This window comes from Rhinolophus sinicus, chromosome 1 (genome assembly GCF_057876585.1).
Source record: "Rhinolophus sinicus isolate RSI-liver-muscle chromosome 1, RSI-T2T, whole genome shotgun sequence".
NCBI classification, from domain to species: Eukaryota; Metazoa; Chordata; class Mammalia; order Chiroptera; family Rhinolophidae; genus Rhinolophus; species Rhinolophus sinicus.
The window spans coordinates 146,169,097-146,196,086 of NC_142501.1; the positions used below are offsets into that span (position 1 = coordinate 146,169,097).

A 26,990-nucleotide genomic window follows, 5' to 3' on the forward strand; every position below is an offset into this window, starting at 1 on the left:
GCCCTCTCAACTAGACTCCAAATAGGAAATGCCATCTGGTCTCAACAAAAATAGTGAGAGAAATTTGAATGTAGCAGAATTCCTTTTCGGGTATATTTGGGTCACAGATACATACATATTTCACTCCCTACAAAAAAATAACTTGTATTTGCAAACTCAATATATTACAAATAGGCACAGTCCTGAGTAGTTAAAAAACCGGGTGGGAGCAGGAGAGCTTTATTATAGTTATATTTAATACAATTCAATGTATGTAGTTAGGTTCAATACAGTTCATATTCGGCATGAGCAAGATCAGCTTCATGTATTTATCTGTTTTTTCTTTTTCTGCAGATTGTACACAAGGGAAGGAAGCTTCTTGGTTTTATAGGCCACACTTCTCTTGATGCGCTCTCCTTTGATGTTAACGATATGTGGCAAGAGAGGGGGCCGGACCGTCAGCACTGTTCCTTGAGGTGTATGGCCTCGGAGATACAGTCTGTCCTTAAACTGAGGCGTCACTGCAACCCAGCCTATGTAGACACACGACAGAGCACAAAATGGTGTTAGCAACTATCTTATTGAAAACAACCCAAAGCTTAAAATGGAGCACCAAAGGAGGCTACTGTTCTCTTGCACTTTTTTAAAAAAGCATACCATGCATTTGTGAAAAGGTACAAATTTATTTTCAGAGTAGGGTGCATTTCTGAATAAACTAGTACGCCTTAAAATACTCAGCTTATGTCAGTTAAGGCACATTTCTATAAAAATATACTATGAGTCAATCAGGAGACTCTATTCCCCTTTTAAAAAAGTGCTTGGTGTAAAATTACCTGCAGAAGAAAATTTGATGTCAGCCACTGCTTTAGTTTCCCCAAGTCCTTCTAATGTAATGTCTTCAGCAACAAGAGGAGGAAATCCTGCCATTCGTTCTTCTCCACCCATTGGAACCTTCCATTGAGATAAAATGAAGATGTTTTGAAGTTCAAATTAAATTCCCTATAACGAATACTAAGTAAAGCACTGATAAGATAATTCTGTACAGGGATCAAGAATAAAATCCCTTTTAACTGTTGAAAAAAACCCCAAATCACTTCTAGGTCAAATGAAAAGCACGGGAGCTCTGTGATGAGATGAAGCCTACAAGTCCCAGTGCCAAGGGCCACATGTGGGTGGTAACCTCCTGACAGCAGACTCTTGCTTTATTAGTTTACACTTTTTACAGCCCTCCATAAAGCTTTACGCAGAGTAATGTTGGGCAATAAAGGCAACATCCTTCCAAATACCTTAGCTCTTACAGGTATGGCTGGCCACGAGGATTAATCCCTCCCTCATTACAAGTCAGGGGTATGTGTATAATGGACAAGACCCAGCTTCTGGTCACAGGTGTTTCCGTGAATTGGAAGTAACTGGATAATCATTTATCTGTTCATTAATAGATCTCTGTTTAGCACTAGGGACTAAAAAGTAGATGTTACAATATGGTCCCTGCCCCCAAGGAGATCAGAAGGTGGAAATAACATGTAAACACATTACAAGGTAAGACGTGATGAGAGGCATATATTAAGTACTATGGTTGTGGAGGAAAAAGTAATGAATGTGTTTTGGTCAAGGACACATTAATGAAGAAGCAATATCTAGGCAATATTTTGAGAAATAGGTGGAAGTTACTCAATGGAAAGGTATTCTGGGTTAGTATCATGTATAAACAAAAAACTGGGAAAAGGATGATGAGTCAGGAACTGCAGTTTAATTGCCCAGAGTATGTTATGTGTGCATGTATTAGTGATGAGGCTATCAGTTCAGATTTCTCTCAGTAATGTGCAACTATCGAGATTATAAGGAAGAAAGGGAACAGAGATAAGAATTAAAAAACAATATTGTGACTTGCTTTTTATTTTGGAAAGATCTCTCTAGTGCAGGGGTTCTCAAACCTCAGCACTAATGACATTTGGACTGAACAATTCTTTGTCGGGGGAGTGGGGAGGCTGTCCTGTGCAGTGTAGGAATTTTAGCAGCATCTTTGACCTCTACTGGGCATCTACCAAGTTGTGAAAACCAAAAATGTCTCCAGGCATTGCCAAATGTCCTCTGGGGGAAAAAACAATGCTGGTTAAGAACTGCTCTAGTGGCTGTGGAGGTGTATTTGGGGTGTAAGTGTATTTGGGGTGGAGGTGGGAGGAATACAGTAAAAACTAGGAGCTGGGAAAACACTTAAGGATCTCAAAAATAGCCTAATGAAAGCAGATTACAGCTTGAATTACAAGGCTGGATTCAGAGATAATTAGGAGGCAGGGCTGACTTTGATTTGGGAGGTGAGTAAGAAAACCAGGAGGCAAGAATGAGTCCCAGGGCAGCTCAAGAAACCGTTTGTATCACATGGGAGAAAAGACGGGACTGTTGCTTGGGAAAGTATCAGTGATGCCTGATGCATGGGATAGAGTGACACAGAGTTCATTTTTATGAGAGCCATGTCATACAAACTAAGGAAGTTTTCTTTCCTGCAAGCCTCAAGCTGTTTTGCAACTTGTGTAGTATTATTTCACCTAAAAAGTGAACAAATGTGATAGAAGTAAAGCCTTCTAGTGCAGAAAAAGCAACAGGTCCTATCCTATCAATTGCTTTTATGTGCTCACCCATTCGGCAAATCCTACAAGTCTCTGGAATATTAACTGTAGGGCACTTATTTCAATGGAATTTTCATTTCTGTCTGGTTTCCTTAGGAAATCCAGAGAGAGGTATTTATATCTCAAGACAGGTTTCTGTTTCTCCTCTTTGAAGGGTGGATGTATATTTTGTATTATTTTCAGTTGTATGAGCCTTAATTAATGTTAAATTAGCTCTGCATTGGATGCACCTGGTATTTTTGCAACAGGTTTCCTCCTCCTCCCCCCCTCCCCTCCTCCTCCTCTTCCTCCTCCTCCTCCACTGCGGCCGCCGCCACCACCACCACCACCTCTTACATAGCACTTACAACAGTGCCCTGGAACTCAGTCCTCTCCATAACCTCATGATGTAGGTTTGACACAGAAAAGTAAAGGAAACTCTCCTTGAGTTACACAGTTTTGTTAAGTGGTGGAGCGGAGCGGGCATTTGATCCCATTCTGGCTCCAGTGATCTTAACCATTATACAGTTCTCACTAACCAAGAGTGTGCACACCAGGTCTTGTTAAAGAGCTGAAAAAAATCACCACTTAGTGTTTGGTGAATTTAGTAAGAACAATTTCAGTGGCACAGTAAGGGCCAAACGGACTGCAGAGAACGGGATGTGAAGAGCAGGAGCAAGCAGGATTGTAAAGAGAATTAACAGGTCACTGAGATCTATTTTTTAAAGATGAGAGACATTTTAACATATCTACATTTCAAAGAAAAGAGCTAGCAGAACAGGAGCGAAGGGGTAGGATAATCTGTAAATGTCTGGGATAATAGGAGGAGAGTGTTTCCACGCAGACCAGGGCTTCTCAACCTTAGCACTACTGACGTTGTGGACCAGATAATTCTTTGTTGTGAGGGGCTGTCCTGTGCTCTGCAGGACGTTTAGCATCACTGCTGCTCTCCACCCAGCAGATGCCAGTTGCATCCCTCAGTTTTGAGAAAGGCTCTAATTTTTCTTGATTCAGCAATATCCAGTACCACTTTCTGCAATGATGTGACTGTTGAGCAGTTCAAAAGTGGCTAATGCAACTGAAGAACTAAAACCAACATCCCTTTTCGTATAGGGTCCACTTCACTTTATAGCCAACTCCTCAATGAGAACAAGGTGACAGGAGAACTAGCTGATGGCAGAACAAAGATGGTTCTGCCCAACAGAGGCTTTCTTAGCAGGGCTCTAGGACTGTGGTGGTGTATGTTAACCTAACTATGCGATCATCAAAGCATGTTGCCTCACCTTGAGTAATGTATGACCCGCATGCTTCTTATACACAGTATCTGCCTTGTCCAAGGAAGTAATGTGCACAGGAAGGAAGTTGGAAGCCACAACTGTAAACCAAGCTGACTGAGTTCCCTTAAGAAAGAAAGAAGTTATTTAACACAGTGAAAAACTTGCAAAACCAGCACATTAAAAGGCACAATTAAAAAAACAATCAAGCTCCCTTTGTAAGTACTGGTATGGCAGGTGTTACCAAACTATATTAATGTCTAAAAATAAGGGCACAATATGGCAGAAGTGGTGCATTTCAACATTTTATGTAAAACTAGGATTCCTTCCATAGGCTTGTTGATACCTTTAAAAAAGTAATGATACTTCTATTATTAAAAACAGAAGGAAGTAACTGTCTGCTTTAACTGTCCCTGTGTAAAGTTAGTTTTAAAAAAATTAACATTCTATGGGCTTTAAAAAAACATAAAAGGGTTTTAAGTGTGTAAGACTAAATTTCCAAGAAATTATAAACAAAGACAAAACCCAAGAAGTGAGCCAAAGCAATGGCCTGCAAGTAGCATTCACTGTTGTTAGACACATCCATGTTTCGTTTTCCTTTTTTCTCCTCACTTTGGCAAAACGGGAAGCAATTCTACAGATACTCTCGAATCCCCAGAATAATGCCATGAACATCAATACCAAACAAAGAAACATATATATAAAAGTATACATATCCTGGGATATAAAGAAATGTGGAATTGATTTAATGTATATTAACCCTGTCCCCAAAGGTTTGATTGACCTATGATTTCCATGTGAAACAATACCACAGGATAGGGGCGTATCTTTTCTTAATGACAAGCTCAATGGGACACCAATATCCTTTTGAAGATACAGTTTTTAAGACCTCCTCCTTCCTCCTGACCCCCATGTTTTTATTATGGGCATTTTCAAACAAACAAAATAGTATATCAACGCCTCGTATAGTCATGACAATAGTTATCAACATTTTGCGAGTCTTGTTCATATATTTGCTTCCTTAAAATAAATCCCAATACTAAGTCATTTTCTAATGGCACAGACTTTCCTTACCTGCAGAAAATCTATGCGGCCTATAGCACCCAAAAATAGAACCATTCCAGGTTTCAGCACAAAAGTTCTTGGAACAATGGACTGTCTTGGCAAAACAATATTGACTTCCTTTTCTGTTAGAAGATTTAAAATCTGTGAAGGAGAGGGCAAATATTTTTAAAGAATTAACTTTTATTGAAGATATAATATATTGTAATTTACCTGTAAGATAAAAAGTGATGAAAAAATATTTGACTTAACAATAAAGTATGTGAGAATTTGCTGCACATAAAATTTATTCATTCTTTCTGTCTAAATGAATCAGTTTACAGATGGCTCTACTCGTTTCACAACTTAATCTTGAGTAACAGCAAAATAAATTTATAGGAATATGAAACTTTCTTATGTCAGCAGCATCCTCCAAATGTTAAAATTCATGTGAACTGAAAACACTGATGATTCAATCCGAAGACGTAATAGAAAATATGTTTTCACCATTAAGGCTAGAGGGAGCAGCAGTTTTCAGCTAAAGGTCAGGCAATAAGCTACCGTGAGTCCTGGTGGCAAGCATGCATGTTAAATGCAAAATGGTCTCTGCATTTGAGGAGCAGGTAAAGAGCTTGAAGAACCCTTTTCTATATTCTGGTCTTCAGTTTCCTTATTCCCCCCAAATACTCAGCAAAAAATGAGAGAAAGTTATGAATCCTCTGGTTTCGAAGGATGAAGAGTTCCTAAATAGACTAAAGAAAATATAAAAGGAACGTCAGAAAATGCAAGATTATGGTCAGATTTAAGGAGTCAAAATCTGATTAAAAAAAAAGAATAGAGAAGATAAAAAAATGGAAAAAAATCTTTCGTGAACTTGATTCTTAAGAAAAATAATATGGAAATAAAATATGTGCTACCTAGAGGGGATCAGAAGAAAATACATAAGGGGGCTCAGCATTTATGTTTAAAAAAGCACATTAAAAGCCACCTGCAGTAAAGAAGCCTTTTAACCCTTTTAGCAGACCCTAATACTTCTATTTCACAACCGAGTTCCTTGGCTCAGTTTGGGACAGTGGTTTAAGGCATCAAATAAATAGATCAATAGACGGATACAGAAGCCAACTACCTTAAAGAACCTTTTATCTAAAATCTTGAGGGTTTCATTCTGCTAACTAGAATATTTAGCAAATTCTTGCCTTTCTGACTATTTGACAAGAGGGTATACACATGACTGAAGTAACTGCTATTCCTGACCTGAGTCCAAAAGAGAAAAATGAGTTGAAGTTAAAGTGACAGAACATTATTAGAAAGCACTCCAGTTACTCTGAAGTTATGGATTGCAAAGAAGAAAAAACTGGACATAGGCAATTATTCTAGGAGGGAAAAAAATTAAAAGAGCCATATGATTCTGATGTGAGTCACCAAATGGATTATAATTCTGAGAATGAAACTGTGATCCTGATGAGGCAAGGAAGGAAAAGTACCTAAGAAACCAATATTGTTTCACAGGTGAGCTACAGAGATAATTAGGTAAATTAGAAACTAGTCAGTAACCAGATTCAAAGGAAACTGATTACGGATCTGTGGTAAGGTTGTATCCTAGATGCACACTTGAGTCCATCAATGATTTGGATGATGATCAAAACTGCAAATGAATAAAAAGTGAGATTTACTGAGTTTGTAGAATATAGGCTGAGCTTCACACCATAAAATCAAAAGTGTCCAGGAGATCCTGCAATTGGATTAAAAAGATATATAATCCTATTCTCAATTATGCTCATCTGAGGGCACTTATACAAGAAATTCAGTTCTTAGTGTCAGACAAAAACAAATTAGAAACCATTCTGAAAAGGTGCCTGGATTGATGAACAGCCTGTCTCAGAGAGAACATATGTAGGAAATAATGACAAATAATCAGGATTGTCAGCAGAGGAAGTACTCAGGAAGTTGGATGAACCAATGAAAGAGAAGAAAATGGCACAGTGAGGAAGATAGGACATCATACTTTGAAATACTTCGAAGTCTGGCAAGGGAAATAGGCATTCATTTCATACACCTTTGAGGAACAATGGGTCTACGTTACAGGGAGACTGTTCAGCTCCACACAAAGAGCAGGTCAGAGATCAAATAAGTTACCTTGGGAGGCAAGGTGACACTGCTTCAGCTGATAGTGAGTCACTCCAGGTCAAGCAGGACGCCCTCTTGATGGCTATGTTATAGAGGGGATTCAAGCATGGACTAGGTGGCTGGACTGCAGTGACATTTATGATTTCTTCCAACGTCAAAATCTACACTTCTGTAAATGTCTTGCTAACTAAGGTAACAACCACAATACGATAAGTAGGGTGTCAGCAGTGAAGCCCACCAAACGGAATACAGAACTTGATGGCATACAGATTCATTCCTGAACTATTGCTATGAATGAATCAGAACTGAGTCTATAAGGAAAGTATACCTCCTTTCCTGTGTTCTGTCAATTAAGATGGTACTCAAACAATTGAAAGTTAATGTTTCTAAAAAACATCAAATACATACACAATTTTCTTTTGTAATTCCAGGGGTGTCATAAAACCAGTGGGCATCTTTCACATCTTGTGGGGTCAGTTCTACTCGTTTGGTGGACTTATCTGCAACCATCACAGGTTCATTTTCCATGTCAAAGGCAAGTGAATCAGCATCAAACTCAAAGACAGCTTCATCCTTCTGTTCTTCTGAATATAAGAATGTTCTTCCAACTCTTCCTAGAACAAGTTATATTGAAGTTATTAGTCACTCCTTTAAAGCCTTTGATTCCAGACAGATAATTCTCATGTTTGACTCAAGTTACTAAGACTAATATGGGGTATGTAAGTGAGACTACAATGATAGCTTTGCTTTTTTTTTTCTAAGTCAGTGGGAGTCAGACTCTTGTAATCATCAAGTGTGTGGCTGGCTGTGTATATCAGAGGGAGGTGGGTGGTGAGAACTGTTGGAAGTCAAACTGCTTTTGTAAATGAAGGTTGAAAAGAGATAACCAAGGGAAGGGGGACCATCTAATTTAGAGCTGCTGCATGGAGTCAACCTGTACTGGCCTTCAAGGAGCAAGGCTACATCTTTGCGGAAATTCTTCTGCTGACAATGGCTAGGTGGGCAGTTGCTTCATGATTCCTTTCTAGCATTTCTCCAAGTATCTACTGTCTCAATTTTCTTAGCACAGTGAACTCTGGCTTTCCAAACAGCCACCTTGCCTCTAAAGGGCCTCTATATTCCAGAACGAGAAAAGTAGTGTCTCCCCGCAAAAACAGGCTAGGCTAGCTTCAGACAGCTGTATTTCAGGTTGCTTAACAAAGAATTTGAGCATAGACCCACCAACAGTTTTCCTCTAGAAGATGCTTACCTACTACATAACCATGCTTTTTCAGGAGAGTAAGTTGATTTTGTTCTAGCTGACTAAGATCTTCTTCAACTTCATTTGCATTTTTTTTAAGCCTTTTTTGCCTTTCAAACATTCTGTAAGGAGTTGGGTTGCAAATAGGAAACTTCAGAAGGTTTAATGTAGTGCCTGAAATATCAAAGAACACATTTTTATAAACATTGCACAAGGAAATAAAGGGAGGAAAGCTAACATTTTCAAGGAGCAACACTGTTTTGGGCACTGTAATTTATTTCACTTAACCTTCATGACAACCCTCTACAAAATTATTCTTACTTTACAGATGAGGAAACAGATTCAGAGAATGGCTCACAGGCTCAACCAGGTGAATCCCAAACCCGCAGGCCTGATTTCTTTCCATCTTCACCACACTACATAAAAGTACTTCTGCGTATAATTCATAGTTTAGGACAGCGAAGAACAGCTTACCAAGCAAAGTCAAACACTGGTTTCAAAGGAACAAATAATGCCATTACTTTTGCCAACTATTAAATACAAACAGGGTCATAGATGGACCCATTTCCCAGTCACAGAAGTTCCTGAAAGCCATACATCATATTACATTAGTGAACTATTTAAATGTTAGACATGTATGGCAAACTGATATCATGAATAAACTCAAGATATGAAGAGTAAGATTGAGGGGTAAAGGGAGGTTTAGAAAGTCAAAGGGTTTTTCTGGGAAACATACAAAGTAAAGCCACAAGAGAAACCTCCAGGAAAGCAGGAACTTTGCTTTGTTCTCTGGTTTATCTCCAGTGCCTAGAACAGTGACCGAAAAATAGAAGTAAATACTTCTATCAGGAAGTTACTATGATAGAAACAAAAATATTTCTATCAGGAAGTTACTATGACATATACTAAATTTTCAAGCACTAAGCTGACACAGAAGAGAGGTGTGACCATAGTAGGGAGAGAATTTTTACAGGGAAGGATCCTGACATTCCCTGGTGGCTTTAAGGGGCGGGCCTCCTAAGGCTCACCAGGCCAAGGGGAGATGGTAGCTCTGTCGATTGCCTCAGCGCCCTTGGCGATGCAGTAATCCGACTCCAGGAGCGTGTTGAAGAGAGTGGACTTGCCAGCGTTGGTGGCGCCAACCAGGTAGACGTCGCCGCGGTAGCGCCAGGAGCGCTGAAGCGCAGATATCAATTCTTCCACTCCATAGCCAGTCTTGGCGCTGATGAGCCGCACGTCCCTGAACATTGTGCGGGACCTGGTGGAAGCATTCGAATTCTCCTCCCCGTCCGGTGGCCCGTCCCCGCCGGGGTGCTGTGGCCCTAAGTGGCCAGGGAGCCGCAGGAGCCCGGCGCGGGCACAGTCGTCCCAAAGCCGCTCCCGGAGCCGCTGTAGGTAGCCGGGAGCGTCCTGGGGAAGCAGGTCCACCTTGTTCCCCAGCACGATCAGCTGCTTGGGGCCTACCAGCGCGGGCAAGTCGGGCAACAGGGCGTCGGGCAGATCGAGCAGGTCCACCATGTACAGCACCAGGGCGGGTCCGGGCCGCCGCAGAGCGGCGCTCACCAATTCCAGGTATTGCTCGCGGCTCACCTGCAGGCGCAAGGCGCGCTGGTGATGCACCAGCAGCCAGCAGCGCTGGCACACGGTCCGCGCCAGCCCGCCGTCTGCCTGCGCTGCCGCGCTAAGAAACTTCTCACTGGGCAGGTAGCCGGGCACGGCAGGGTCTTGGCAATGCAGCTCCGCCCCGCAGCCCGAGCAGTTCAGGCCGCTCCGCGGCACCGTCGGGTCCGGGTGCCCCACGACCGGGTGCACCCGGCGGCTGGTCCGTAACTTCTGCAGCCGCCGCTCCTCCTGCCGCTGTTGCTTCTGTCGCTCCTCCTCCTCCTGCCGCTGCTGCAGCTCGCGCAGCTGCTCTTCTAGAGTCGGTGCGGGATCCCGCTCCGGGACGTACTCTGGGAACAGAAAACGCTCCTCCATGTCATCCCTGCCTTCGTAACCCCCAGTCGCCGTCGGGCCACCAGGAAGCTCACGTCCCAGTCCCGACAGGTGCTGGGAGGAGGGGGCGGCCGCGCATCTTCTCTTGAGGAGCGGCTCCCAGAGGCCATGGCGCGCTACAGTGGGAACCGAGCCCCGCAGCAAGGGGCACAGCAGTCTACGGGTCAGGCGTGCAGGTAGCATGGGGAACCCGGCCCAGGAGAAAGGGGCGGAGCCACATGTGCGCACGCGTACTGGGCCCCGTGTGGCGTATTAAACCCGAGACTAAGCCCGGAACTACCTGAAAGCTGTCAGGCACACTTCGGTTCCTCCTCCCTCAACGAATCTCGTAAATTCTCGCGATGAAAGCCACAAGGCTTGAGAGCGCGCTCAAAGATGTGGCAAAGGTACCGGAAGGAGACCTAGATTGTGCCCGTTGGGCGGAAGAAGCTTGTGAGGGTTTTGTCACTTTCAGCCTTCTTCAATGCGCCACCAATGGCATAACCAGCTCTTAATAAGCCACGTTTTAAAAAGCACTGTTTTTCGGCTTTAAAAGTGCAAAAAGTAGAGCATCGAATGCCATACACTCACGGCCACAATGAGCACTTTCTACTAATTAAGTCTCTGCTTTTTTTCAGGGGCCATTATTTGTGCAATATTGAAAAACGACCAAAAACTTTTCATTGGCTGGAACCGATCTTCATACTGTAGGAGTGGTGGACGAAATCAGCCACCGGACCCGCAGGCCTACAATTTGCGCGTGCGCAATTCTAACCCATGCCAACCTTAGCCCACCATATGCGCAGGCGCAGATCTTACGTTGGCTTTTTTGTGGGTGGCCTTTGGCGGAAGACGCAGAGTATTCTGGGAACGCCGGCGGCGGAAATTACTTTGTCTCACGCTCCTGGTGCTGGTCGTTGGTGCGCACCATTCTGTCTGTGATTTCAAGAGCTAGGAGTTCGGGAACCGTTTGCGAACATGTATGACGCGGACGAGGGTAGGTGACCGCTCAGAACACTCCCCGGCGACCCAGCTAAATAGGGAAACGTGGGGAGCTGGAGGAATTGAGGTTTGGCGCCCTTCCTCCTAGCCCGTTTCACAGTGTCCACAGTCATGTTCCCCACGTACCCCAGGCTGGGGACGAAGTCGGGATTACGAGAGGTGGAGGGTGCAGGGAATGTAGCATTAATATTCCCGGTCTGAGTGGCACTTGTTCCTTCCATTGTCTGCCCCTGGATGAATCATACCTCCTTCCCATATTGGAATAGCGTGCAGAACCATAAGATAAATTCCGTTGTTTTGACTTTGTCTGCAGTGAAGGGTTCCTTTCTTCATTTTCCTTAAGGCCAGAATTAGTGGATTTATTGAATTTATGAGGGTCAACCTGGTCCAGGCATTGTGCTAGTCTTTGGAAATACACCGGCGACAAAAAATACAGAGTGTGTGTGTGTGGTTGGACGGGGTTGGTCTAGCTTGGCATTCCTTCAATGCTGTCATACGTCTAAGGCAATTGTCTGAAAGGATGACCTTTAAATTTCCTTTTCCCACAAAAGAACATAGTTCTTAGATGGTACGTATTCTACTGAACAGGGCCAACGTATCTTTTCACGTACTGAATTAGTCATGTCTCCGGTATTTTCATTATGTATTTTTAAAACTCCCCTTTCCATTCTCCACAGGTACTATTTCAAACTTCATTTTCTTCCAGCTCCCATCCCGTGGCCACCCTTCCCATTTCTTATTACCTCAGCTACTTCAAGGAGAAACTAGAAAAACAAAAGCTTAAACTCTGCTGTTTAAATTACTCTGTCTCAATTACATCTTGAGTCTAGAAATTTATTAGCATTACTATAGTCCCTTAACTCCTCTCTGAGTGGAAAAGAGATTCAAAACGTTTTTCTTAACTTAATTTTTTGATTAGGTAATATATTTCTGTGTCTCACAAGCCAGAAAATACAAAAATGTTTGTGTCAGCTCTCTTTTCTTGCCCACCATCTCCCAGTGTGAACCCCCTCCATAGTAGGTAACCACTGTTCTTAGATTATTATCACTCCATAGTGTTTTATGCAAATTCAAGGAAATAAGTGGGATTCTATTGCCACCCCCCCCCCCCATAGGAACATTTACACGTTTCTGCGTTTCTTATTTTTTACTTTATATATATGTATGTCTATGTATGTATATGTGGGTATTTATCTACCTGGGAGATTTTCGTATCCATAGAGAGCATTCTCATTTTTTCCCCACACAGCTACGTAGTTTGAATGGGTAAGCCATAACTTTAGTGTCTTATTGATGGACATTTGGGTTATTCCCCCTTTTTCTTCCCCTGGTTCAAACAGTGCTGGAATTAATAATCTTGTACTTTGTTTTGTTCAGTACAAGTATGTCTGTAGGATAATTTCTAGATGTAGAAATGTCAGGTCAAATGATATACATGTTTAACATTTTGCTAGGTGGTGCCAAGTGACCATGATAGTGATTGTTCTGCTTTATCCTCTCATTAGCCATGTTAATATATAATTCTGTGGAAAAAAAGAGTTACAAGTCATCCTCTTGATAAAAGTCTCCTTCAGCTTTGAGTTTACCTTCCTGCCTGTGTCCTTTGTATCTTTATTAGATATGTCAGTTTTCAGACACTCCTGTTCAGCTGGCTTGTTTCTATGTGAATTATTAGATCTCTCTTGTCCACAAGAAAATAAGTTAAACTCTTTATTGTTTCATTTTTTTCCAATATTTTGCCTTTGGAAGGCAAAGCTTTCCACATTCACAGCAAGCTTCTAAAAAGAACAGGCTGTCCTTGATTCCAATTCCCATCTTTCAGGTTCTCCTCAACTCACTGCAATCTAATTCTGCTCATGCCACTACATTAAAACAGCTTTTAATAAGAATATCAGTGACTTCTCAGATGGTAAATCAGGAGGACATTTTTAAACTTTATCCAGACCCAGTGGTATTCAATATTGTTGATGACTTCCTTCTGGAACTCCTTTCTTTTGCCAGATCACTCTAACTTAATTCCTCTTACCTATGTTGTGACTTTCCTTTTTATCCTTTTCTGTTCACATTCTTCCTGGATGATTTCCTCCATTCTCCATGGCTTCATTTACCATTTTATGTGAACGACTTCTGAAAATATATTTCCAGTCCAGATGTTTTGTATGTCTAACTGCCACTAGACAGTTTCACATGGATGTCTCTCAGGCCCTTCAAACTTGGCATTGTTCAAACTGGTCATTTTCCTTTACCCATCCCCCTTCCAAAGCTGCTTCCTTTTGTGTTCTCCATCTCAGTGAATGGAATTACCCCCTGTTGTTGAAATCAGAATCCTGGGCATGATTCTTGATTCTTCTTCTTCACCCCTATATTTAGTGAGTCATCAAGCCCTGGGGGTTCTTTCTTCTAAATATGTCAGATCTAGTTACTACTTTGTCCCCTTTGCCACAATTCTAATTCAGGCCACCACCATCTCTTGCCCAGATTATTTCTCCAGACTCCTAAGTGGTGTGTGTACTTCCAGTTTTCTTGCCTGTCAATCCACTCTCCACTCTGTGGCCATAGTGACTTTTCACAAATGAAAATCTGATCTAGCCACCGCCTTGCTAAAATCTTAGACTGGTTCCTCAAAGCTCTATTGGTAAAGACCAAGCTCTTTTACTATTCCCAGCTGCACGCTCTGTGCTTCAGCTACAGTGGCCTTCTTTCACTCCTTGAATGTCTTTTATTGTGGAGTCTTTTGCAAAGGTTGTTTTTTTCTGGAATATTTTTTCTGTTTTTTTTGGGAATACTTCTCTGCCCCTCCCATTCTCAACCCCTCCTTTTGCCTGATTTAGTCTTATTTATTCATACACGAGATCTCTGCTTAGCTTAGCTTTTGGGAAGTCTTCCCTACCCTCAGGTCCTGGTTAAGACTCCATGTCACTGTTCCTACTCTTAATTGACTTCATCTTGTCTGTATCTCCCCAGTTGGTGATAATCTCCTTAAGGATGCAGCCATCTTTTATCTTGTTGAAGATGGTGTCTCCAATGCCTGGGACGTAGTAAACACATTCAATAAATATTTTAAAATGGATGAATGAATAAATGAGTAACAACTTTCATGGGTTCATTTTCTTTCACGTGACTTTAATAGGGGTGTTCTCTAATATCTTGCCTTCAGTTTTCCTTCTCTGTAAACTTTTTGTATTTACCAACCACATGGTAAAGATTTTCAACTGTTTGTAATTTAGACCCCTTGTTTGAGTTTTATGTTTATATCCAGTTGCCTACTATAAGTATTTAAAGGGATAAATGTTCTGTAAATATATACCTAAAGCTGACCTCATTTCTTTCCTTCTCCTACCTTCTTACTTGCTTTTCCTGTGTGGCTGGGATATTAACCTCTTAATCTGTCATCAAAGCTAGAAATCTCTGAGCTATTTTAGATACCTTTGTCTTTCTTACCCCTCCCCCATGTGTAGGGATCAATAATTCCAGGCTATTCAAGAAGCATTTATTAAATAATTTATTTTGGGTATGTAACAGATTTTGAATCCAAAGCTGTTAAGTTTTATAGACTACATGTAGGTCAGAATATAAAAGCAAATCAAATACAGCACACTTATTCTTTTACATAAGGAGATGAGACTAATATTAGAGGTTCAGTGCACGCTGATTTTTCAAATGCCCATTGTTCAAACTGTTGCTGCATAACTGCCCCAGAATTTGGCTGCCTAAAAATTCATATGTTAATGGATTTAAGTGGTCAGTAATTTGGACAGCGCGTAGTAGGAATGACTTGTCTGCTCCATGTCAGTAGTTCAGCTGGGCAGACTCAACGGCTCAGTGTTGCTAACTGGGCACTGGGTGATCTGGAGTGTTTCCTAATATGCCTGGCACGTAGCCTCGGAGAACTCAAGGACGAGGATTGGACTGGAACATCTGTAAGTGGTCTCTCCACGTGCTTTGGGCTTCCTCACCAGTCTTAGAGGAGTAACACTTCTTAATGGTAATTTGGGGCTCCAGAAGCAGGTGTTTCAGCAAACAAGGTGGAACAACATTGCCTTTCCAGATCTAACAACAAAAAGTCACGTAACAACAACAGCAAAAAGTCACGTAATGTCTCTTTAGCTGCGTTCCCTTAGTTATGGGAGAATCAAAAACCCACCTAGATTCAAAGGGAGGAAACATAGAGCCCTATATCTTGATGGTAAGAATGTCCAGATCACACAAAAAAAGCTAGTGAAATGGAAAATACGGTTTGGCCATCTTTGGAAAATACAGTCTGTCGTACCTGTACATGTATGAAATTGTACTGTAATGGACCACCCACTTTAAGGTATTGTCCAGACGAACTTTTTTCTGTCTCTGCCCCTTACCCTAATTTCTGACTCCAGACTCTGAGGAGCTTTTTGAGCAGAGGACTGGGAGCTTGCTCTTAGTTATCATTATAATTTGCTATTAATGAGAATTATATGGACTTTCTGGAGAAGATGGAAAACTAACAGATTCACACAACTTAACGTTGAACCTTTGTAATGAGGCCTCTTTGTATATTGAAAGAATACCTATGTGATGTAGACCTATGTATACATAGATACATATCTATGTGTATTATTTCATTACAATTTAATTAATGTAATTGACTGAAATTTTAGAAAATTGAAGTAAAAGGATTGCTTTTTATTGAGCAGAAATTAACTGTGTTTTAAATACTTCAAATCATAGAAGCAAGATCTTAACCAATAGCATTTTGCAAATGAATATACAATATTTTTGTTTTTTGTAGATATGCAATATGATGAGGATGATGATGAAATCACCCCAGATTTGTGGCAAGAAGCATGCTGGATTGTAATCAGGTAACTATTTAGACTAAACTGAATAAGTTTTAAAAGGCACAGGGATTTTTCTGCTTATTTGAGATGTTCTGTGTGACTATGCTACAGAAGAGCTAATTTCTCATTTATTTATTTATACAGAGGGTGCCAAAAAAATGTATACACATTTTAAGAAAGGAAAAAAACTATTAAAATTGTAATACTCAACATATACCAATAACAAAAGATGAATACAAGTCACGTTTAACTTCTGCAATTATAAGAGGTGCTCCAAGTGGTTACCATCAGCGTCCAGACACTTCTGGTTACGGCGAACTACTGCTTGAGCAACGTTGACTAAAGTGTCCACTTGCACACATTTTTTGGCACCCCCGGTATATTTAACTTTTTAAGTATTTCAGACATACAGAAAGGTTATACAAAGAATTCCTGTATATACTTCATCCAGATTCCCTAAATGTTAACCTTATGCTACATTTTTTGTTTTCTTTCGCTCTATATTTTTTTCTGAAACATTTGAGAGTTAAGTTGCATAGATAAGAACATTCTTTTTAAATAATCGTACTATAAATCATCAAACTCAGGAAATTAATATTAATACAATAATCTTTTTTTTTACAATAATCTTATTAATCTACAGACCTTACCCAAAATTTGCCAGTTGTTCCACTAATGATGTTTATAGCAAAACGAAATTTTTTTTCTGACCGTGGTTCCAACTTAGGATCACATATTGCATTTGTTTTTCATGATTTATTCTTTTGTCTCCTATAATCTAGAACAGTTCCTCAGTCGTCCTCTTTTTTTTTTTTTTTTTTTTTTCATTTTGACCTTGACATTTTTGAAGACTATAGGCCAGTTCCTTTTTAGAGTGCCCCTCAGTTTGGTTTTGTCTGATGTTCACTCATAATTAGATTTAGATGATTGCTTTTGGCATCTGTGATGTTCTCTTCTCAGTGCATTGTATCAGGAGGCACATGATGCTTGTCTGTTCCATTACTGGTGATGTTCATTTGATTTCTTGATTGTCTCATTATTTTAAATGGATACAGTTACAATAGGTTGTATTTCAAATGCCCATTCAATTCTAAGTTTAATTAAAATGGAATAAAACTCAGTAGGAAGCCTGACATACTTGTATAGGTAAGAGAAGTTACTTTTAAGTACTCAAGTAACATCCTGCTATGTTAGGATATAAAATGCTACACTCTGCTCTCTCATTAAACTGACAGTTGCTTTGTACATAGTGACATGATGATGCCTCTTTGATTTCCACCATCTCCAAGATGCTCATCCTCTTGTTTGGCCCTTTGTCCCTTTTCAAAGAACATGTACTTCAGACATTCTGTCAGCTGTACATGGAGTATAAATAAACCTTCCTTGAACCTTGTTTTGTTAAAAATATATTGAGTTTTTGGGATATAAGTATATATGTTTCCTATTAAACATTGGTATAAAAACATTTGTATTTTCTGTGATACTGGAATATCAAACTCCTACAGGCCTTTTACTAGGAAATAAAAACCAGGTAGATGGTCTGGGATATGCCTGTATAATCTCCAGGGAGAAAGAATATTTTATTCTTAGACAAAAAAAGAATTGTTTTCAACATACGCGGTAGATTGCTGAAGGATAAAATACTCTATTGTGAACAGTCACCACATTTAATATTTGTTACAAAGTAAATTATTAGATTTTTACATTTTAATTAAGTGCTTTGGCTATTGTGAGATGATGTTTTGTTTTTTCACTTTTTAACATTAAGTGACCTTTCCCAAGCAGTGTGAATGTGTATTACCTAATTATCACCAGTGACTTTGGTTAGATGCCTTCATGATAGTAGGTATCATAAATAGGAAATACTTATATAATTTAGGCGTTTAAATGATGACATTCTGATGATTTTGGAAAAAGTATGATGTTCTAATGATTTTGGAGAAAGTAGCTATGGTTCAGCTTTCTAGCAGTAAAACTTGTCCATAGTTTTGTAAAGATTTTTTGTTTATTGTCCATAAAAACCTTTGCTATTTATATTACAGACAGTGCCTTCCATGTGTTTCTGACATATCATTGACTGAACCAAATGGCTGTGAGAAATTTCTTTCCTGCTCCTTACTCTCTACTGAACGAAATCGTTCCAGCCATTCTTATGCAAGGATTAGTGTGCTATGTTCCCTATCACAGAACCAAACTTCCAATATTGGTGGTAGTGATTGATTGAATCAGGGTGGGACCTTGACCTTTAGCCAGCCACTTTATAGCCCTGACAGTGACCTGTGGGTGACCTGATGATGCCAAAATGGGAGGCTGGTGATTAGCTGGGCTATGTATATTGTCTCAGAACATTGATGTGAGGTGGCGGAGTCAGTAGTTAACTAGGGGGACAGGAGCTAAGAAAGTATGACAAATATAAGGTGCGGGGGTCACAAGGTGGAGGAGCCAACTCGGGGGTGTGTTGGTAGCGGTTCCTGCTGCTCAGGGGTGACGAGATGATCTGGTCCTTAGGTTGTGTTTGAGCTCCGGGCTCCTGTAGCCTCACTAAAGCCCAGCTATGCAGCTGTTCCTGAGGCACCACGGTGGCCAGGAGTGAGATTCCCCTTGCACTTAAATCTGCTTGTATCTTTTTATCTCTCTCCTTTCCCATCCCTCACATGAACAAGTGATAGTTGCAAAATAGTCACAGGGATGTGAAGTACAGCATAGAGAATAGTGTCAATACAAACAAAAGAGCTCTAATTTGGTAAGTGTCTATTCCTTATAAACAATACTGTCTGCTCTTAGATTCTCTGTCCTTCTTTAGGGCTTCACTGTGTGATTTCTGTATCTGTAGTGCTAGCTCTGATGTCTTACCCTAGCTGCATGTTTTTATCACAGTCATTTGCTGAGTATTTTCATTTGAATGACTTATTCTCATCTCACCTTTAACATATTCAAAATAGAACTAATAATCTTTAACCTAAAACTGAAATTCTTATATATTCCATACTTTAGTCATTGATATCTTTTCTCTTATTCCAATTAGAGTTCTTTTTTAAAAAAAAAATTTTTTTTGACACTATTCTCTATGCAGTACTTTACATCCCCGTGACTATTTTGTAACTACCAATTTGTAATTCTTAATCCCTTCACTTTTTCCACCCAGCTCCCCCAACTCCACTCCCCTCTGGCAACTATCAGTTTGTTCTCTGTATCTATGAGTCTATTTCTCTTTTGTTTGTTCATTTTTTTTGTTCTTTAGATTCCACATATAAGTGAGATCATATGGTGTTGGTCTTTTTATCCTGACTTATTTCACTTAGCATAATACCCTTTAGGTCCATCCATGTTTTTGCAAATATACAATTTCATTCTTTTTTATGGCAGAGTAATACTCCATTGTATAAATGTACCACATCTTCTTTATCCAATAGTCTATTGATGGGCATTTTGGTTGCTTCCATATGTTGGCTATTGTAAATCGTGCTGCTGTGAACATAGGGGTGCATATATCTTTTTGAATTAGTGTTTTGGATTTCTTCGGATGTACCTTATACCCAGAAGCGGATCATAAGGTAGTTCTATTTTTAATTTTTTGAGGAGCCTTTAATCTGTTTTTCATAGTGGCTGCACCAGTTTGGAATCCCACCATAGTGCATGAGGGTTCTCTTTTCTCTGCATCCTCATCAACACTTGTTTGTTGATTTATTGAGGATGGTCATTCCGACAGGTGTGAGGTGCTATCTCATTGTGGTTTTTATTTGCATTTCTTTGATGGTTAGTGATGTTGAGCATATTTTCTTACGTCTGTTGGCCGTCTGTATGTCCTATTTGGAGAAATGTCAATTCAGGTCCTCTGCCCATTTTTAATTGGATTGTTTGTGTTTTTGGTGTTATCTTTATCTTTGTGCATTTCTTTTTTTAGTTTTCTCTCGTGATATTTTTTTCAAGAAATATTTCCAAGCAATTGTATAAAATTGATCTACAAAGGACATTTGTAAATTAGGGCTGTCTTACAGTTATGTTGTGCTTTAATTTTACCTATAAGTATGTCTCGTTTCCCCAAACTTAAGTTCTACAAAGAAAGTGTTCCTGGTCTCACCTCTTTTTTGGATACTTCATAGTATCTTGTGTAGAGATACGTGTATAGGGGTTGGTATTAATAATTGTTCATTGAATTTTATTATAATGAAAATGAGGAAATATGCTAGAAAACATCACTCAGTTGTAACTAATTATGAACTCAAAATATTTTCCCAGTTCCTATTTTGATGAGAAAGGCTTAGTCAGACAACAGCTGGATTCTTTTGATGAGTTTATTCAGATGTCTGTTCAAAGAATTGTGGAAGATGCTCCACCTATCGACCTACAAGCCGAAGCTCAGCATGCTAGTGGGGAAGTTGAAGAACCGGTAAGATGGTTATGCTAATAAAGTAACATAAGTAAAAGAAACGTGCTGATTTGAAATTTCAGTTCTCTCACCTGGCTTAAAGGTTAAAAAAAAAGTCAGTAGGTGTCTTTGGCAGTGTACTTACAGCATCTTCAGTCAGCTCCTGGTTTATTCTTACACATAAAGAGATGCATTTTTGCAACTACAGTTGACACTTGAACAACATGGGTTTGAACTGCATGGGTCCCCTATATATGGATTTTTTTCATCTTGTAAACTTACAGTATCGATAAATAAAATATAGTACTGTAAATGTATTTTCTCTTCCTTATGATTTCCTTAATTTTTTTTCTCTAGCTTACCTATTGTAAGAATACATATATAGTACATTTATCGTACAAAATGTGTTAATTGACTGCTTATGTTATCAGTAAGGTTTCTGGTTAACAGCAGACTATTAGTTAAGTTTTTGGGGAGTCAGCGGTTATACACAGATTTTTGACTGAGTGTGTGGCGGGGTTGGTGCCTCAACCCCCATGTTTTTCAAGGGTCAACTGCAATCCAAAACCCTAATCCTTATTCAGATAGTGTGTATTTAATAGTTGGAAAGAGGGAACTCAGAAATATGATGAACTGCTCAGAGAAGCAAGCCAGAAATAGTCATATTGCTTCAAAAAACCCCAGTTTTTTCTGTCATTGTATAAGGAATCATAAAAGAAAAAGTATTTGAAGGACTTTTTCCCTTGATTATTTATTGTATGAAATACGTTATTATAGCAATATAAGAAATAATAAAGGAGAACCACCCAAACATATCAGCTATTTTAATTTTTCTAAGTTCCTTGTAGTCTTTATTGACACATATGCATGTTTTTAGCATTGTTAGAATAATAGCAAGGGTATAATTTTATAGTCTGGTTTTACATGAGTGATTGTAAAGAAGTATGTAGTCTAAAATAATGACTGTTCTTAGTTTTTCAGAGGTAGAGAGACAGCATTATGGGCCTTGAAAGACAGAGAAAACTGAAAAGCAAAGTAAGGCAGGGAGAGCCCCAGAAATAGAGTTACACAGAGGGAGAAATTATTTCTAGCCAGTTCAGTGGTTAAGTTCCTAAGGGCTGATCTTTTATTCTTATTCTAGTTGGAGATGCTGTACAGACTTGCTGTTAAGAACAGAAATAATGGGCTCTTGTGGCACTGCTGGAAACATAGGCATAAAACGCCTTTTTATACTGAAGACATCTTTTTCCTCATTGTCTTTGCAGTACAAGGGAGATAGCAATATAACATAGCATATTCCAAGTGCTAGCACCATAAATACTACCAGAGGAAGAGATCTCTGAAGCTGGGGTATCAGAGTTTACTGGCAAAGATGGGAGGGACTTAAGCTGACGGAAGGTCAGGGTAGAGCTTCTCTTAGTAAAGAGAAGATACTTTGGCGTTTCAGCAAGAAAATACTTGGTGTATTTGGCTTGGCAGTGGAATGGGGCCACAACAGTATGTAATTTTTGCTTTGATCTGTTTTCGATAGATGTTAGTGGAAGGTAAGATGGAACCAGATTGTCACAGGCTTTGGATATCATGGGGAATTGTTGAAAGATTGTCAAAGAGTATGCATAAAGCATTATTTTAGAATGTTTACTTTGGAAATTATATTTACTTGGAGCAGGAAGAGGATGGAGGCAGATAAAAATCTTGGAATAGCCTGGTTTTAAGGTAATGTCCTAGACGACAAGGGTTTATGGTGGAAATAAGGAGTCAATGGATGGCCTCCCTTTGGTTCATTATCATCACGAGTTCTCTTTGCCCTCTACGTACTCCATTTTGGGAAACTTGGGTGGCAGTAATTTACGTGGACCATTTAATCCCATTTCAGATTTGATTTAGAGAGAAATTCACTATCTCTGGAAGGTTCTCGTGGATCTTATTTTATTGGTCAGTAAATAGATATTTAATTGAAAAAATTTTTTCTGTTGTGGGCTGAAAGTTCTTGTCCTTTGTGTAGAATAATTAGGATTTTTTTGTATGTTTAATTGAAGAGTTAGGTGTATTATTTTTTTCCCTAATGTTCTACTGATTAGATTAGAGCACAGTTCTAATGGTATGGACTTACCTTTTCTTTGTTTTCTAGTCACTTTGTACTTCTGTCCCTAATCAAGGAGAGAGCACATGAAACTATATAGATCATTAATACAGATACATTTTAACTGTTTGATACGAACTTAGAGCACATGATGGGTCCATAGTCTTTACATAATTCTGATATATTAAGTTTCTTTTTGTCTTCTGCCTTAAAGTGATTAAGTATAAAACTTGACATCTATGGAATATGGATGTTGAGTTTGGTGAGTCCCCATATTGATAAAGTGAATTAATTTAGCCAATGTCTAGAGCTACTTCTGCTCAAAATGTTAATGTTGATTAAAATGGACTCATTGAAACTTTTATGGAAAAAAAATTATTTATCCTCTTCATGTTTTCTGGTTTCATTGCAGCCACGATATTTGCTGAAGTTTGAACAGATTTACCTCTCCAAACCTACCCATTGGGAAAGAGATGGCGCTCCTTCACCAATGATGCCAAATGAGGCCAGATTAAGAAATCTCACGTAAGAAAGATTTTTTTCCAGCAGCTGATAGTGAAGTACAATTCAGAAAATAATATGTCAGAATTTTATCTTGTTGAGAGTTTTAGCAGATACCTTCTATTACTCAATCGAGTTCTACTTTTATTTTCAAAGGTATTCTGCTCCACTTTATGTTGATATAACAAAAACAGTCATTAAAGAAGGGGAAGAACAACTTCAGACTCAGCATCAGAAAACTTTTATAGGAAAAATTCCAATTATGTTGCGTTCAACTTACTGCCTCTTGAATGGCTTAACAGATCGTGATCTTTGTGAGTTAAATGAATGCCCCTTGGATCCTGGTGGCTATTTCATTATTAATGGATCAGAAAAGGTATAGTAGCATGATTTTTAAAAAAATTACAAAATGAGACTTAAGATTTAAATTATAAAAGTTGAAATTAAAAAGTAAACTTTTATACAGAATAACCTGGAGACAGCAGTTGAATTATTTGGGGGGTTGGGGGTGGGTGACAGTTGAACTTAATATAAACCAAAACTTTATTTAGCGGTATATAATATGCACTACAGATTTGGTCCTTTGTTTGAGCTTACATGTTTCTATGAATCATTTATGCAAAATGGAGTTTGTAAAGTTCAAGAGTTGATGTTTCAGTGAGCCTATTAATCAGATTAAATTAAGATACAGATTTCATTCTTTCTACTTCAAGGACCTTGTGGGTTTAATGGCTGTAACTTTCTTTATTGTCCATATAGGTTCTGATTGCTCAAGAGAAAATGGCAACAAACACAGTCTATGTGTTTGCCAAAAAGGATTCTAAATATGCCTACACAGGAGAGTGTAGATCGTGTCTAGAGAATTCTTCCCGACCCACCAGTACTATTTGGGTTAGCATGCTGGCAAGAGGAGGACAGGTATGGGCTGAGATATGATGTTTGGGTTTGTTTGTTTTTGTCTAGTTTTGTAATTTACCAGACTGCATTATTAGTCACAAGCTTTTCTGGAACATATTGTCAGTGTTACTCGTATATGACAAGCATTGTACTATTTACTTATTGTTGTATAACAAATTACTCTAATGGCAAGATTTATCATTTCAGTTTCTGTAAGTCTGGGATCTGGGTGTGGCTTGGCTGGGTCCTCTGGTTGAGCATTTCTCACAAGGCTGCAGCGATGCTGTTTGCCGGGACTGCAGTCATCTTAAAGCTTATTCACATGGTTGTCGGCAGGATTCAGTTCACCATGGGCTGTTGAACTGAGTCTCAGTTCCTTGCTGGGTGTTGGCTGGAAGCCTCCCAGTTCCTTGCCACGTGGGTCCCCTTCATACAGCAGCTGACAACATCAGAGAGAATAATCGAGAGGAGCCATAGTGTACAAGCAAGATGGAAATCACAGTCTTTAATAACTTAATCTCGGAAGCAACGTTGTATCATTTTTGTCATATTCTTTTTGTTAGATGTTAGGTTCCCAGCCCCCTCAACTCCCTACTCAAGGAGAGGGAATTACACAAGGTGATAGTAATGGTAGGCAGGGATAATTAAGAACCATCTTAGAAGCTGTCTGCCATGGCATGTTACTTATAATAATGTAATCTAATGATAGCTAGCATTTCTTGAATTTACTGTGTGCCAATTATGTTACTCAGATTGCTTGATTTAATCTTCATACCTATCTTGGAAAGTAGTTATGATTAACCTCTAATTTCATGTACGTTTTATTATTTGTTAAAATTTTTTTGAAGAAGTCATACATGCACATTAAAAGAGTTCAAAAAAGTACACAAAAGGGTATACTATAAAAGTAGTCTTTGACCCCAAACCAATTACCAAAAGCAGCTGCTTTTGATAATTTCTCATGTCCAGAAATAGTCTTAATGTAAAAAATACAAGTGGGAGCATACTGTACACACTGTTTGAACTTTGCTGGTATCCTTCAAAAACTTGTTTAGATCAGCGCTTAATCATTCTTTTTGAGCTGTGATATTCCTTATGTAGATGTAGCATAATTTAGCTGTTTCTCTTTTGGTGCACATTTAGGTTTCCAGTCTTGTACTCTTATAAATAGTTCTGCAGAGTCTAATACCACTTTTTATAAGTCTTACAAACATGAAAAACTTGAAGGTTAGAGAGTTTTAACTGCCTGAAGTTAAATACTTCAGGCTTGTAGAATGGGTGTTAGTTGAAAAGGTTTTTACTTGTAAATGGGGGTGAAATAGGGCCCAAGTACAAGTGTTTGGGGAAGATCCCCATATGGTTGTGATATGAATTCGTTGTTGAGAAGCATTGGCCTGGGTTATGGAGGGCAAAGGAATGAGCACAGTGTATTACAGAGATTATCATGGCAGCTATGAGCAAAATGAATTAGAGGCAGAGGAAAATCATCTGGATTTAGTGACAGGTTTGATGTAATATGAGGATGAGTCAGTTAAGATTCTGCGGTTTCTGTCCTGAGGTTCTGGCTAAAATAAGAGAACTTCCAAGAATTTATTTTTAGAGAGAACCTAGTGAGTTCATTTTTAGACAAAAGATTTTGGGGTGTGTGTGACGTAGGCATTATATTTTAATGTTTTGCTCATTCTGAGAAAGATCTAGGATGAAACGAATAATAGACTGAATGGAATTGATAGAAACAACTAAATGGCAGTTGGAAATATGAGGGCTGAGGGTACAGGAAAAAGATCAAGATGAAAATTTGGGTATCACTTATGAAAAGTTGTTACTGAGCATCCATGAGATGGGATAAGATTTCTAAGGAAGGAGGTCTGAAGTAAGAGGAGGAAAACAACAGAAATTGTTCTTAGAAGGATTATGATAATGTAGGGTTATGAGGCCAAGAAAAGTAGAGTTTGATAGTGAAGGGAAAAAATACGATTAAAACTGAGAAACCAGGTGTTTGTATGCCGGTGTAGCCTAGTCACTTTTATTTTGTTTTTGTATGTGTGTACAATTAAAGAGAGAGAAATTGGAACAAAGAAGCTTGTGTGAAAGAGGCTATTTGTTTCTTCAAACAAGGAGATCCAGCTAAGACCAGCTCTGTGTTAATATTTATTTTTCATTCTGCGCTTAGCTTTTTTACACATTTGTCTATCCATATTCTCTTTTTTTTTTACCCCTTATTTATTTCTTCCTTCCAGAGGTTTTTTTTTGGGGGGTTTGTTTTTTTGTTTTTGGTGGGTGGAGAGGGTGAGCGGTCAGTGTTCATATTCTTTTGCAGCCAGAAGTCATTTCCAAATACAGTGTTGGGGAATTCTGAGAGAATCTTGGCAGGCAGATGGTAGAGAATGGAAGTTTTCTCAGGTCTAAATGACCAGCCTAGCCATAAAATTAGTAAATATGATCCAGTGGTTTTGAAAAGCAGCCATAAGACGTTCCTTAGAGTATGAGAGGTGTGCTGTTTTGAAATATGTACAATGACATGTTTATAGAATGGTTCTCATGATATTTAAATGGCTATGGTCTCTGTGTACTCATATGCTAATGATACTTTATTTTTCTAGGGTGCAAAAAAGAGTGCTATTGGTCAGCGCATTGTGGCAACTCTACCATATATCAAGCAAGAAGTTCCCATCATTATTGTGTTCAGAGCATTAGGTTTTGTGTCTGACAGAGATATTTTAGAGCACATTATTTATGATTTTGAAGATCCAGAGATGATGGAAATGGTAATGTGTAAGCAAAATGTATTCGTAGTGTTTTATAAGAGGTTTAAAGTTACTGACAGTTGCTGGTCTTAAAACATAGTAGAAAGCTGTTCTGAAGAGCAATTTACTTGTCACAAATCCTATGCCTTTACTGTGTAGTGAAAGCCTTCAGCCCTGCCTCGGGTTCTTTCCTGACAAATCTGTGTAAAGTGGACATGAAAACTAGAGGCATCCAGAGTTCTTTGACAGCAGCAAGAAGAAACAGTAGTAAGGAAAAGCATAAAAGCATACCAGTCTGGTGCAGTTTACTAAAAAGAGAAAATGAGTAGTTTATAT

At 39.2% G+C, this 26,990-nt stretch overlaps 2 protein-coding genes across 2 annotated transcripts in view; one reads left to right on the plus strand and one right to left on the minus strand.

Annotated features, from left to right (window-relative positions):
- Positions 1–203: 203 nt before the first annotated feature.
- Positions 204–10,571, minus strand: NOA1 (nitric oxide associated 1). Its single transcript, XM_019740120.3, has 7 exons — positions 9,296–10,571; positions 8,277–8,441; positions 7,436–7,641; positions 4,934–5,065; positions 3,869–3,985; positions 813–930; positions 204–512 (listed from the first exon to the last, which is right to left on the minus strand). Exons 1-7 carry the CDS (start codon positions 10,443–10,445, stop codon positions 301–303), a joined length of 2,100 nt encoding a protein of 699 aa, XP_019595679.3. The 5' UTR covers positions 10,446–10,571; the 3' UTR covers positions 204–300.
- A 511-nt stretch (positions 10,572–11,082) lies between these two features.
- Positions 11,083–26,990, plus strand: part of POLR2B (RNA polymerase II subunit B) — a 43,393-nt gene continuing 27,485 nt past the window's right edge. The window contains exons 1-7 of the mRNA XM_019740119.3: positions 11,083–11,238; positions 16,009–16,081; positions 20,297–20,447; positions 22,922–23,034; positions 23,167–23,386; positions 23,770–23,928; positions 26,511–26,675. Of these exons, the coding sequence (XP_019595678.1) occupies positions 11,220–11,238; positions 16,009–16,081; positions 20,297–20,447; positions 22,922–23,034; positions 23,167–23,386; positions 23,770–23,928; positions 26,511–26,675 (900 nt within the window). The 5' untranslated portion in view covers positions 11,083–11,219. The remainder of the gene's footprint in view (positions 11,239–16,008; positions 16,082–20,296; positions 20,448–22,921; positions 23,035–23,166; positions 23,387–23,769; positions 23,929–26,510; positions 26,676–26,990) is intronic.